The sequence below is a fragment of the Artibeus jamaicensis genome, unplaced genomic scaffold (genome assembly GCF_021234435.1).
Source record: "Artibeus jamaicensis isolate MK-2021 breed Jamaican fruit bat unplaced genomic scaffold, CSHL_Jam_final contig_233, whole genome shotgun sequence".
Classification (NCBI taxonomy): Eukaryota; Metazoa; Chordata; class Mammalia; order Chiroptera; family Phyllostomidae; genus Artibeus; species Artibeus jamaicensis.
In genome coordinates, this window is record NW_026521486.1 from 35,515,838 (window position 1) to 35,530,279 (window position 14,442).

The 14,442-nt window shown below is 42.6% G+C and overlaps 1 protein-coding gene across 2 annotated transcripts in view; it reads right to left on the reverse strand.

The window, feature by feature from the left end:
* The window catches only part of ITPR2 (inositol 1,4,5-trisphosphate receptor type 2), a 444,505-nt gene extending 434,286 nt beyond the window's left edge, over nucleotides 1-10,219 (reverse strand). The window contains exon 1 of one of the 2 annotated variants that reach the window (XM_037144844.2): nucleotides 10,020-10,219. In XM_037144844.2, the coding sequence (XP_037000739.2) occupies nucleotides 10,020-10,111 (92 nt within the window). In that variant the 5' untranslated portion in view covers nucleotides 10,112-10,219. The remainder of the gene's footprint in view (nucleotides 1-10,019) is intronic. The other variant, XM_053662176.1, reaches the window with a different exon arrangement.
* Nucleotides 10,220-14,442: the final 4,223 nt, after the last annotated feature.

Genomic DNA, 14,442 nt, shown 5'->3' on the forward strand with positions numbered 1-14,442 from the left:
AGGGAACCAGATCTGGCATTGTGACTTGCCTTCACGGATGTAAGTGAATAATCCAAGTGGAGCCAAATTCTATCACTCTGAACTGGAAATTTAAGTACAGAGACGCACAGTTGGGGAATTGCTATATCTGAGTCATGTAAAAGGCAAGAGGCAGAGTGACCGATCTGCTATCAAGATGCCCACAGAAGCCCTGGGTGTCTGCCTTCCTTAACACTCAGTCGTTGAGCTCATCATTCAATTTCTTGGAGCTCCTCCAACATCCTTCCAATAAATTGCCTTCTTTGCTTAAGCTAAGGACCAGAGATGGTTTCTGGTCCTTACACACCAAAGTACCTTACTTCTAATATAAAATAATCTTTCAATTCTTCAACTTTATCCATGTGGGCAAAGTGATATATAAGTATCCTTTGCCCTCCAAATCCTTTGGGCTTTGAGATCAGGTAATAAGAATTACGAAAGCAAGGAATACCTACAGATTGTTTTTTAAAAGTTCCAAGACAATTCAGTACAAAGAGTGCAAATAATTTAACTACATGTGGACTGAAACATGAGTTGGAAAGCACATTATTCTCTGAAACTTTTACCAATTATATGCTTTGATTTGCCACTAGAAAAGTTAGTCAACACCTTTTTAATTCAGTTTTGCTTTTTGTTTTTCATTGGTTTTGTTTGTTCATTTGGGTTCTTATATTTAGCTCTAATGATTCACATAATTCCTTACATAATCTGAAGAATCCTCTTTTTAATAGGAAATAATATGTGGAGAGCAACAGTGTCTGCTCTTAGTGATTGTTTCATAATTAGTCATTACCACAAAGTCTTGGAGAGCTAGATATCGAGGAATTACTTAATTAAAAACCTCTTTTCTCTAGGACTGTGTTGAGAAATTGGATAACTAATGTAATAGTAAAGTCCAGCGTTTTGTAATTTTCACAGAGATTTTTATGATGATGTTTTAACAGAGGATAAAACACCTTAGTAGTAGAACCGCAATGACCATGCTTGAATTCTAAGAATTTAGATACAGATTATGCTTTGTTCACTTCCTTAGTCTTTTTGTTCACTTCCTAAGTTTTTCTCTGCATTCATGGGGCTCTTATCTACAGCTTGTATCACCTGTTCAAACACCAAAAGGAAAACGGGGTATACTCAACTCCACACATACCATCTATACCAAGGAGGAATTAGTGTGTGTACATGTGTGTGTCTGCAATGAACAGTCATAGGTACTATGATGGAGAAAAAATCATTTAGAACTATTTTAGATAAAAAGTTGTCCTGCCCTGGCTGATGTGGCTCAGTGGATTCAGTGCCAGCCTGCGAACCAAAGGGTCGCCAGTTCAGTTCCAGCCAGGGCTCACACCTGGGTTGCAGGCCAGGTCCCCGTGCGAAAGGCAACTATATATTGATGTCTCTCCCTCCCCCTCTCTAAAAATAAATTAAAAATTTTTTTTACAAAAGTTGTCCTTATTACCAAAGTTTCCAAAGATCTGTAAGACTTTAAGTTTCTGATTTACAAAGAAAAACTCTGAAACACCCAGGGAATGGAGAGAAATAAGGAAGAAAGGAGTAAAAAGAAAACACCCATGAGAGTTGGAAACATTACAGAAATTCTCCCAACTAATTGCCAAGTTTCTTCTTTACTGGGCTTTACAGTGTTATCCTCATTATCACAGGTAAACTCAGCAGACATGACAAGGAATGAAACCAATCTAAATAAACTCAGAGGGTCTGAACCAAACTTAAAGTTCTCACATTTGGTAAATGAGCATAAAATATGTTCATAGGTTATATATTCTAGTTTCCCACATCACAATGACATCAAATTGTTAGCTTCCTTTTTGTAAGCTATTGGAATGGACAGTAAAACTTCACCAATTTTTTTCAATGAAAGAAAAAATTATCCAGAATATCCGATGAAATGATGGGCACAGATTTGAGACGCACATCCATCCTAGTTGTCCTTCAAAGTTCAACTCAAATACCACCTCCTCCTGGGAGCCTCCCCCAGGTCACGCCAGGCAAAGACAAAGAATCCTCCTCTGGCTCCCTGTGATGCTGTTTTCAAAATCACTAAGGCATTGAGAAAAAAATTGCTTTATGCTGTGGTTATTCGATACTAGCATTATCTCCATTACCATGTAACTATTATGATGATTTCACAGTTATTTGTTAAACACCTCCTATGGAATTATTACACACACCAGGAATTATGGTAGGTGCTGAGCATACAAGGATTGAAAAGCCCGCTCCTTATGTTGTGGCATTTAAAATACTGGAAGCAAAAAAGGTTTCAAATGCCTTTATGTCTCCCATAAATCCTAGTCAAATGCCACACTACAAATTCTCAAAGGTAGTTTGAGTTTTTTGCGATAATAATTCAATATAGCTTGATAGCTGGCATCTCTTCCCACTGTATCCCCAGCACACAGCACTCGCCAAGTATCTGTTGAGTGAATTAATGATTCAGCCTGCAGCTCCCACATAAACTACATCACCGGGAAGTCTGCATGGGCTTCATTCATGATGGGGACACATCGTTAACTGTAGGATTAAAGCTGAATAACTTGATCGTGCATTTTTCTGTTATGTAATTTTTTATTCTGGAATAATTTTGGAGACGTTTCAAAGATATACAGAGAGTTCCCATGTACCCTTCGCCCCTTCGCCCAGTTTCCTCTAATGTTAGCATCTTACATAACCACAGCACATCCAAACCAAGAAATGAGCATTCACACATTACTACGACCAAAACTCCAGATGTCATTTGAATTTCAACAGTTTCCCCATTAACATCTTTTTTTCTGTTTCAGGACCCAATTCAGTATACCACGCTGCATTTAGTTATCACATCTCCTGAGTCTACAATGTGACAGTTTCTCAGGCACTTCATTTCTTGTTTTTTAAATCATTCTGACAGTTTTGAAGAATAATAGTCAGGTATATTTTTAGAACATCCCTCAATTTAGATTTTTTTTCCCTAATCATACTGGAGTGAGGTGTTTTGGGGGAAAATATTGCAAAAGTGAAGGGCCACTTTCATTACAGGACATCAGCTGGTGACCATAACCTTGATTGCTTGATTAAAGCAGCTTATCAAATTTGTCCACTGTAAACAATTTAACTTATTCTTAATTAAGAGTTGGAGATCTGTGAATGTGTGTTAATATAAACTATGAGATTGCTATTGTTAACCAATCATTAATGTGAATTTTGAGAGACCTAACCTATCCATTTCGAAGACAGTCAGTAAAAACATTTAATCCATCGATTTCAATCATACACACACAAGTGCTCACGAACTAATACCTATAGAAACTGCCTCAGGCAATAAAAGTTTCATAGTGAGGACTACAATTACTAAAATGACTGAGACAGCCCCGCCAAAGTGCATACTTCCTACATGTGTAAACAGACGTCTGCTAAAATTAAACCATACCGTTACTGCATAAGTTAAATCAAGCATCTGTAATTACTCAGCATTACTGGCCAAATATTTTTGCGTAATACATTTTAAAATACCAATATTAACAATGAACAAAAGTATTTTATGGGAAACATATAACCATCTATTTCAGCAACATGCAGTTTCCTAGTTTGTGGTTTTCCTGCACTGACCATGACCAGAAAAAAGCTTTGTTTATGTTTTTTAAAATAAATATTGTCCATTAACAGTAATAAGAAACTGAAGAATTCTTAACAATGTTATTTTTATTTTAGTGAACTTACCTGACTATAAGAGTAATAGGTATGTAATTAATGAAACATATATAGAATCTAGGAAATATGTAAGATACAGAATTTAAAATCACCCATTCATTCGCCATGCAGTGTCAACACTATTTGATTTTCTTTTCTATTTTCCGTGTATTTTATTTTACATATTTTTAATTGGAATAACAATTTTCTAAAGGTGTGTGTTAAACTTCCCCAGCTAAATCTGCATGGGAGTGGGAAGAGGATCACAGACAAGGCATGGACACATTGCAAAGGCTCGGACTTACACACTGAATCAATGAATGAACGAGTGAATGATCACCGAGGTTTCACTGCTTTGATTATAATCTGGTGGATCGGTAACCCAACTCCGACATAAAAAAGGAGTAAAACTCATTGCTATTATGCTCTAAATTTGTCATAAAAATCCAGTTCTTTCTTCTTTTATATTTATACATGAAGCCATATCCTGTGCCTGGAACTTAAGTTTTAAAGTTTGAGTCTATGGCATTCTGTCTATATTTCATTAAGTTATCTACATAGTACCTATATAAGAACTGTTCCAAAAGGAAAATGTGATTATCCAAAGTGCTACCTATGCAAAAAGAAAAAAATAAAAGAAGAAGAAGAAAGAAAAGCAAGCTTCTGTTAAACCTAGAATGAGCCCAAGCAGTTAGCTGCCTCTGAATTCTATTCGACCAAAGCCAAGCTCCAGGGGCACCTGAAGAGGGATGACTGTTTACCAGACCGACCTCTCCAAGAGAGGATCTAAAAACCGCAATGTTAATTATGGAATGACTTCTAAGCTTAAGAAACAGTCAACCTTTCAGCTTATAACAGATTTCACATGTGCCACTTCAGAAACTCTTTGTACTCAAGCCGACATGACATACCAATCCTTAGACTTTCCAAAACAATTCAATATCCAGGGTTATATTGTTGTCTTCCTCCACACTAAGCACACATGAAATGTCTAATGAATTTTTCAATATTTTTATCACACTAACATAAGCCATAGTCAAAACAAAGCTAAGTTCACACACCTAGTTTTAGCAGGAAATATGGCTGTTACTTAGAAAGTTTCTATTTGGAAAATACTAACGATTAAGTTACAAATTATGGGAGAATAAAAGTTAACTATAACCATTGCTTCATTCATCTGCGATTTTACACTAATCAAACAGTCCTGTTAAGAAAAGACTTTTAAACCATAATAACAGTAGCATAATTGAGCAAAAGAAAAAAGATAATAAATCCAATATGTAAGCATTAAATATAAAAAATTTAAGCCAGAAACATATTGGATTTCAAATTCATAAGGGTCTGAATTCAAATTCTTGTGGTCATCTCACAATAACTCTTTGCCTTGTCAAGTTACTCAAATATTCTGATAATAATTTATCTTTTATGAAAAAAATAAATGTATAATGGGGTCTATTGTTTGAGTCATTGTAAAGGCATTTTCAAAAGCAGTGCCTCAATAAATCACATTGGCTGTAAAAAAAAAAAATTTAACCCAGAGAAAAGATCAGGCAGGGAAATTTACGGAACTATAATTGAGAACTATAAAATGTAACCATTTACACAGTTTTGTTCATGGAAGGAATTGCACTGGAGTTATAGGCTGTGCGACCCACAATCACTCTACCTAATGTCCATCTTTGACCATGGAAACAAAGGAATTGATAAGTTCACTGAACTTGTGAAAATCAAGCACAAGGTAAACACGAGGGCCCCAATCCCTCTGGCTAAGGGGCCAGAGAGATGTGCCTGTTGACGACAAGGACACTTTCTGAGAACTGCGTCCTTAGGTGATTTCCTCATCCGAACATCACAAACTGCACGTACACACACCTGGCTGCTCCGACCTATGCTGTAATTTCACAGGTTATCTTTTATACAACTGACTGTGTGGTAGGTTTATTCATACCAGTATCACCACAAACATGAGTAATGTTCTGCACTCAGACACTACCATGGTTAAGAAGTCACTAGGTGATAGGAATTTTCCAGCTCCATTATAATCTTATGGGACCACTGTTGTATATGCAGTTGACCAAAGTTTTCTGATGGCTGGTGAGACCACTATGACACTTTGCAGTCACTGCCTCAGTGTGTGGTCACCTAACAGTTTCCTCAGACCTGAATTAGTGGATGCTGACTCTTGGTAGACCCTGAGAAAACATGTCAAGCCAAAGGCAGCAGTCACTTAAGTGTATAAACACACACACATCCCAATACATATATGCACACTTGTCATTTACTAACCTTTCAACCTTGCAGAGAAGAGACAATGAAGGAATTATATACCTTTCACAGCTTCCACTATCCCACTCATCCTGGGAATCCTGCTATGTTCACTGCCACGGTGTGGGCCTGATCATTGATCAAACTGATGTACCCAGAAATGTGGAGTGTCTGATGTGGCAACAACCAGGGAAGTAAATCTCAGTATAAAGATAATGGAGGGGAAAAGGACAATCAATACTGCATTGGAAATCGTACAGCGCATTCGAAACCTTCCTCCTTCCCCCTTCCCTTTTAAAAGAAAAATAAAAACTATACACCTAAAATGTACCAGTAGCAAAAAATTCATTTACTTAAAATATATTCACCATCTTCATTCAGTAAAATTCAAAGTAGTTTTCCTGAAGTCTACGTAAGTGTTCCAAAATAGATCCTTAGATAAAAAATTGAGTTAGAAAATACAAAGCAGGTCCCTCTTGCACCTAGTCCAACAGGGAGAATAATACTTGAGTTTGCAACAATTCAAGATTCAGAAACATCAGGTAAATACTAGTTAAAGAATAACTAGAGGAAAAAGGGAAAATGCAAATCTTTGCAACTGGAGCTTCTTAATTTCACACAGATTGAGAAACCACACTTACGAGCTACATTACAGGGCCCAAGAAAATCCCTCCTTTAAGGAGGGCCTGCTAAACTCTAACATAGTAAAACTCAGTGAATTTTTTCAGCTGAAAAATGTGTTACCTTATTGCAAAAATTTCCCAAGCTAAATAATAACAATGTATAGTCTCCCAAATTTATTTACATGTCAATGTTAAAAATCAGGTGAAATTTATTTGCAGACAAATATTAATTACCTTGAAATATATAAACTGTATTCTTATTAATTATCCTCCTATGTTGAATTTTTTCTAAAAAAAAAAAACATCCTGCCCCGGGAGGTGTGGCTCAGTTGGACGGTCATAGGTTCAATTCCCAGCTGGGTTCTTCCTAGTCGGGGTGTGAGGGATAAGAAACCAATGGGTGTTTCTCTCTCACATCCATGTATCTCTCCTTCCTTCCCTCTCCCTCCCTTACCCTTTCTCTAAGATCAAGAAGCATGTCCTCAGGTAAGGATAAAAATTAAAAAATTAAAATTAAAAAACCATCCTGCTGTCAAAAATGTCAAATAGATAAAGATCTAAAATAAAATCAGAAACCTTAAGCCTCATTTTTAGCTCTTTCATTGCATTTTTAATATTAAGTGGAACAAACACTTTTGGCTAGCTACAATGCCAATGTCTCCGACCCAGCTCCTGATTCACTTTAACAAATCACACACGTTTTGAAGAAATTTAAGGGCCACAAAAATATAAGCATAATGTGTATTTTCCTAGTAACTGTAAAAAAAATTGGAATCTTTCATTTCTGTCTTTTTCATTCAATTCTATAATACCCCTAGGGGATGGACACAGCATATACTGTCCTTAGTCTCCAAAGACAAGCTGATACAAAAAAAAAGAATAAATGACATGAACAAGGTCACCCGGCTAATTAGCAGCAGACCTAGACCAAGATCTTCAACTAACAGGAGAGCAAGGAAATTCGAGTAAAAGTATGCACTCTATCCTTGGTACAGAAAATATATAAATACTGATCCTATGGCAATATAAGCTATAACTACCATGCTGCTTTCATTTCAAAGCCCTAAAACCGACTTGCAAAATAAATCTCCACCAATTGCTGCTCTGCCTACAGAACATTTTATGGGCCATGGCACAACTCCCGTGGGCTTAACTGCTAAAAATCTGAGGGTGATGAGGTTCCACAGGTTAAAGAAAAATAACATCAAATCAAAACACCAAGCTTCACCAATACAGCATTTCTAAAGATCCTTCCTCATTCCAGAATCAGCTGCACAAAGGTCTTGTCATCCTAACCTCGACAAGACTCAGTTTAGTTTATTAACAGAAAAATAATGCTGCACAAACACATTCTAAGGAAACTGTTTTCAAAACACCATCAAGAACTACTGAACACAAATAAGAAATATTTCTACGAACATATATGCTACGAGAAAGGTCAAGCTTATTTTTAACCCGAGGCTTAGAGATTATGATGTGCCACCAAAGAGACTAGCACTGCAGTGAGGATCTGGAGACAGGGTTAGAGGTCCGGCTTTGGCATTAACGTCCTCGGCTCCCTGGGTAAGTCTCCTCCCCTCAGCTTCTCCATCTCTAAAACCAGTAGGGCAAACTCCTCAACTGCTAAAGTTGAAGCTTCCTGATTTCCCATCCCAAGCTCTAAATGCACATGCATAATATATATTACATATGCATATGTGCATTATATATATGCATTATATATGTATATGTGCATTATATATATGGGTATAGTTACCCATACACTATAAAAACATGACCTTCCGTTTGTCTGTCTTACACTTTATTCCTAATTCTTTTTTACTATTTTGTCCACAGCTGTAACTACTGCTCAGTTACAATTAACACTTTATATAAGTGTTTACTGATCGACAGGTACCATGCTAACACTTTACATATATTAACTTCTTCACCACGACCCTCTGAGACAGAAACCATTATCGTTCCCATTTATTCTATTTCATTTTCTAACGGGAGGAAACTGAGATACAGAGCAATTATGTAACCTGCCTGGGTCATAAGGTTCACACGTGGAGAAGCCAGGACTTGACCCCGGGCACTCTGACCCTGCTGCACCCCCTGCTTAACTGCCACAGGCAGAGTTTGTGGAGGAGTGTGAAATGCAGCGCAGTTCCTCTGCAAAATGTTGGCGGGGGGCCCAAAAACTGAACTTACCCTATGAACTCTTTCAGAAGACTTACAAACTCAGCATCGGCGCTGGCCACGCTGGGGTTTTTTTCCCCTACATTTCAGTTTCACAAGTAAATGACATTGATCTTAAAGAGTTTAAACTTAAATCTTCCTTCTTTTACCCACTGGGGGTGGGCGGACGCACAAATAACAGAAACGGTGGAAATTCTGGTGCGTTCCACGTCCCCTGTCAAGCAGGCACCACTCCTTCTAACACGGCTGGAAGTCACAGTCTAGGGACACTGCAGGTTGAGTCACGCACCCTAAAACTGAACAGCAGAAAACAGTGACCAGCCACCACCAGTCGGCAGCCTGAATTCTCTAAGACTCAGCACTCTACGTGCAGAGACCGTGGGGTAACACAAGAAACATATGCGCACCGATATGTGTTGCAGTGTGCATTTAAACTGTGAACTGGTGGTATTCTCAATCAAAACAGAGAGAAAATCGAGCAATCAAGGAAATCCTATTTCACCATCTACGCACTGTTACATGTGATGTGTCCCATTCATAAATCAACTGTAATCTCAAGAACACAGCTCTTAGTTAAGTTCCCAAAGAGAGGTTCGGCATTTCGGTGGGCCAAGGCCCGGGGAAGTGGAGAAAGGCGGTCTCAGTTCTAGCGCTCAGGAGGCCGACGTTACCTCTTAGGGTCCCACAGCCCCGGAGGGCCCTTGCTGCCCCTGACAGTGGGGCGAGTCCCAGTTTGGCAAGGCCAAAAGGAAATTACTTAAGGGAAGAGGGCACGGGCTGCTGCTCCCGCAGGGCAAAGCCACACTCTGGCTCACTACTTTGCTTGAGTTTCATGTCCAAGGCCACGGACCTTTATCGCCAGCTCTCACAAACCTGTCCCTGAGGGACAGGGGCTGAGAGCGGCGGCGAGAAAAGATGGGGAGAGGAGGTGCGTTCTTTCAGCTTTAGGGGAAAATAAACACTGAGATCAAACAGCCCGTAGAGAAGCCAGCGAAGACTTCTTCTCTGGGCCTGTCTCAGGGCTTCTGAATCACTTCCTCCTTTTCGGATGTGCCTCTGAGTTGAAGCTGATGAACTTTCATGAGAAAACCGTGCCTCTCCGGCCGCTTCCTGCGCGCAGGCGAGCCCAGCGCCACGCGCTGTCCGCGGGCACAGACCCTGCCCCGCCGCCAGGCCACGCTCGGCGGCAGCGGCGAGCAGAGGAAGCGGACGCGCTCCCGGGAGACGCCGCCCGGCCCGCCCTCGGCTTACCCCAGGGTGCTGATGAAGCCGTTGACCGAGCCCTCCGCGTACAGGGACACAATGTCCCCTATGTAGAGGAAGCTGGACATTTTATCAGACATACTGCTTCATGCTCCGAAGTAGACGTCCTTCCTCTTCTCGGCGCCTCCCGCCCTCTCCAGGGAGCCGCCGCGGCAGAGGTGGACCGGAGCGCACGACTGCTGCACCGAGGACCGACTGCTGCACCGAGGACCGCTGCAGAGGGCTCGGCGGGAGAGACTCGACTGTCGGCTGCGCCCTGCGCCGCGCCGGGGGAGCTGGCAGGAGCGAAGTCGCAGGCGCGAACACCCAGCTATGAGCGCAGCGCTGGCGCCCCAATATCCGCAGCGGCCTCCCCAGCAGGTTTCCTGTTCCTTCAGAAGTTTTCTCTCCAACACCTTGCTCCTCCTCCTCCCTCCCCCGAGCCCCCTCCCTTCTCTGCGCCCCCCCCCCAGCCCCCCCACTGCAGTGAACACCACCGGGAAGAAGCTGGTGGTTGCGAAGCCACTCGTTGCCCTCGGGGGAATTTTTGGACCAGGTGGCGGTGCCCATTGGGCGAAGGGGAGGAGAGGCGCTGGGGAGGAGGGAGTGGGAGGCCAATCGGAGAGCGGCGGCCTGGGGCGGAGCTGGGCAGGGGCGGTGCCACTGCAGGGAGGCCGGGCCACCCGGGAAGCCTCCGGTCGGCTGGCGTGCGGCTGGGCCTCGGGGAGGCGCTGCAGGGGCGACAGGGGCACAGCGCCGGGGAGGTCGCCGGGTCTAGACGCCCGGGAGAGGCTAGACCTGGGGTGCGGCAGTCCCCGCCTGGGACAGTGAAGGATGGCGGGCGAAGCTTGAAGGGGGCAGTGAGGATGAGAATTGGCGAGGGGGCGGGTGCGAAGGAAGAGAGCGGTGAGACGAACCAGCGAGTCGCCTGGAGACGAAAAGGAGGAGCAGGAGCGGCTGAGTGGGTGGGTGGGGTGGGTATTTGCTGACAAAGGGAGGAGAAGGTATTGAAGTAAACAAAAACAATAGAAATAAAAATAGGTACATAGGAAAGAAAAATAAGAGGGCGAGAAAAGAGAGAGAGGAAGGGAGGGGGAGAGTGGGGGAAGGAAGAAAGGGTCTCTATTTGGAGTGTGTAGTTTTGGTTTTTGTCTCAAGTACGTGGCGTGAGTGAAACGAACAGTCAGCAGACGTCCAGGTGGAGGTGAGCCCCTGAGGAGGGAAACGTCACTTGGCTGAGCAACAATTTTTGTAGCCAACAGTTGGCGGTGAACTTTCTTTTAAGTCTCCAAGGCTGCGCCTCCCGCGGTTAACTCCAAGCCCAAGTTTAGGCTTCCACCTTCTGGAGCCCACAGTCACTGTCTCGATGACAGTCTTTGTTTACTTTTAAAGCCGCTGATTTCTGAGAAAGACAAATGCCGTATGATTTCACTTATACGTGGAATCTAAACAACAAAATAAACGATTAAACATAACTGAATCAGGCTCACAGACGCAGAGAACAGGCTGGTGGTTGCCAGAGAGGAAGGGGTTTATGAAAGGGGAGTGAAATAGGTGAACGCATTAAGTACAAATTAGTAGTTACAAAGTAATCAGAGAGAGGTGAAGTACAGCATAGGGAACTGCAGTCAATAATGTCCGGAGAACTATGTGTGGCACCAGGTGGGAACTGGCAATGTGGGGAGCATTGTAAAGCATAGGATTGTCTAACCACGATGCTGCATGCCTGAAACGAATACAAAATAATACTGTTAACACTAATCGAAAAATATTTTTTTAATAAAAATGCTGCTCTTAAAGCTCAACACCTCTGTTCCTTTTGTAGCCCCATCTTCTATAACGCCATTTTAGGAGCCTTTTGCCCTGTCTCTCCTGACCACCTGGAGAGGGTGAGCTCTTTGGGCGGTGGTTGGGACATTCTCCACCCTGGGAATTGTGACCTGGGTAATCCCTACAGAGCAAGGTTTGCAGAAAAGCAGAGGAACTGAGGGCGTGCAGAGGGGTGTGTGCCAAGCTGTGCAACTGGCCAAAATTGTAATTTACAGTTTAAGAGTATCTTACAGTTCAAAAATGGTTTGGGTTGAGCCTTATAAACACAGAATATGAAAGAAGAATAAGCTTAACATTCAAATGGTTGTGTCTAGAAAGCCTGGAGGATAGAGAATAGAGTGTTAGACCCAGAGTCCAGGAAATGCCAGTGCAAAGCCTGTAAGTATTAAGATAAACTAGACCCAGTCATTGTCCTACCGTAGAGCTGGCGTGTTTACTTCTGTGTTCTCCTTTGAAAAGTTCATTAGCAATTTAGATATGTCTGTTATACCGTTGGGTACCTCCAAGACATTGGCCATATGAGCTATTAAAAAACTTAAGTCAGCCCTGGCTGGCATAGCTCAGTGGATTAAGCATAGGCCTGCAAACCAAAGGATCATGGTTCGATTTCCAGTCAGGGCACATGCCTGGGTTGCAGGCCAGTTCCCAGCAGGGGACGCACAAGAGGCAACTATACATTGATATTTCTCTCCCTCTCTCCTTCCCTTCCTCTCTAAAGATAAATAAATAAAATCTTTATAAAAAATAAAAGCTGTTAAAAAACTTAAGTCAGAACAAGATGATGACCTTGGAAATGGAGATAATCTGTTTATCAAAGAGATGCATGGATTACATTCTATTACTCCTCACATTGCACTCTCCTGTGCCATATATCTAGTGGATGTTCTACTATTATTTCTCAACTGAGGACAGTGTCCTTTGCTTTTTTAGATAGAGGAAGGGAGAGAGAGAAACATCGGTGCAAGGGAAGCATCAGTCAGTTGCCTCTATGTGCACCCGGCCCAGGGATGAGCCCCCAACGTAGGTGTGTGCCCCGCCCAGAAATCCAATCTGCAACCTTTCCATTATAGGACAACACTCCACCACTGAGCCACACCAGCCAGGCCACTGTTCAACAATTATTGATCAAAGTCATTAATGATTTTCATTGTTTCCTCTAGGCACAACCTATCTACCAACAACATATTATAAAACAAGCAGGTATTTATGCAAATGGCTAACGAACAGGTACAAACTTAGCCAAACCTAATGTCTTTCTTGCTTCCCAACTCAGCCCCTCCACCTGCCACCCACTGAGGTGTCCAGTAGGGTCTCAGGGTTGGACTGAGTCACACTTCTGTGTTGGATGGCGAAGGTGGTCCAGCAGCCACCAAAGGCTCCTTCCACAACAGCAGAGCCTCCTTAAGACGGTCTTCCCAGCTTCGCTCTCACGGCAGCTCTGGCCCTACACCTGCTCAGCTCCGAAAACTTGGAACCATGTTTTAGTTTAAATTTTAGTTTTCAATTGTAGTTTACATTCAATATGATTTTGTATTGATTTCCGGTGTACAGCATAGTGGTTAGACAATCAAACACTTTACCAATTGTTCCCTGTGATATTTTCAATATTCATCTGGCACCATAGTTATTACAATATTATTGACTATGTCCTTGGAGTCATTTTTAACTCCTTCCTCTCATACCCCACATTCAGCAATTCTGCCAGCTCTGCCTTCAAACCATGAACAAAATGTTCCATTTTTCAATAAAAATCATGTTTTTCATTAAATGGCATCACCAGCCTCTTAAAAATCCAGGCACAAAGTCTTGCAGTGAGTCTTCAGTCCCTTCTCTACCTATTTCTTTCTCCCTCTTATCTCCCAAATGTCTCCTCTGTGTCTTCCCTGCTATCCTTTCTCTGTTGCCAGCTCACTGATGTCCACCCTGCCAGTCTCCCAGACTTGCCATCCTCATGGCAAGCCAGAGCACTCGCCTTACAGAGTGGACATGATCAAAACCCCTCAAACTTTCAATGACGCCCCATTGTCTGCAGAGGGAACCTCGAAGCCTTTCATCCGCGGGCATGAGGATCAGATGCTGTGAACATCAGTCCATCTGAAAGGATTCCCCTGTGCCTGGAATACGTGACACTTCAACACGACCCAGCCTTTCACACTGCGCGTGACCTGGCCTCCTCCCCCTTTATAACCTAGTGTCTATTCTTCCACGTCTGGGTTCCTCACGGAAAGCCAGACTCCCCACACATGAGCCGACACTTTTTGTCTCCATGCCTTTGAGTGTGATGGTCCCTGTTCCCGAAGTTGCTCTTCCTCTTTCCCTTCTCCCACCTCCACGTGCCCAAGCCCCACTCCCCCAGGGGAGCTCCCCAGACACCACCAAGGCCACGTTCCCTTTTCCCCTAAACTCCCACAGCCAGGCTGCTCTGCCTCTAACATTGGTGGGTCTCCAGGGCAAGAGTAATTGGAGTGCCTCAGAAATATTATAAATAGTAAAAGTTGCTTAATAAGCTAAGAAAGTATTAAAAGTACTTCAGGGAGAGGTGGCCCTTGTTTGCAAATTCTTCCTGCCCACCATCACTGCGAACAGCGCCGTCCGGCCACAC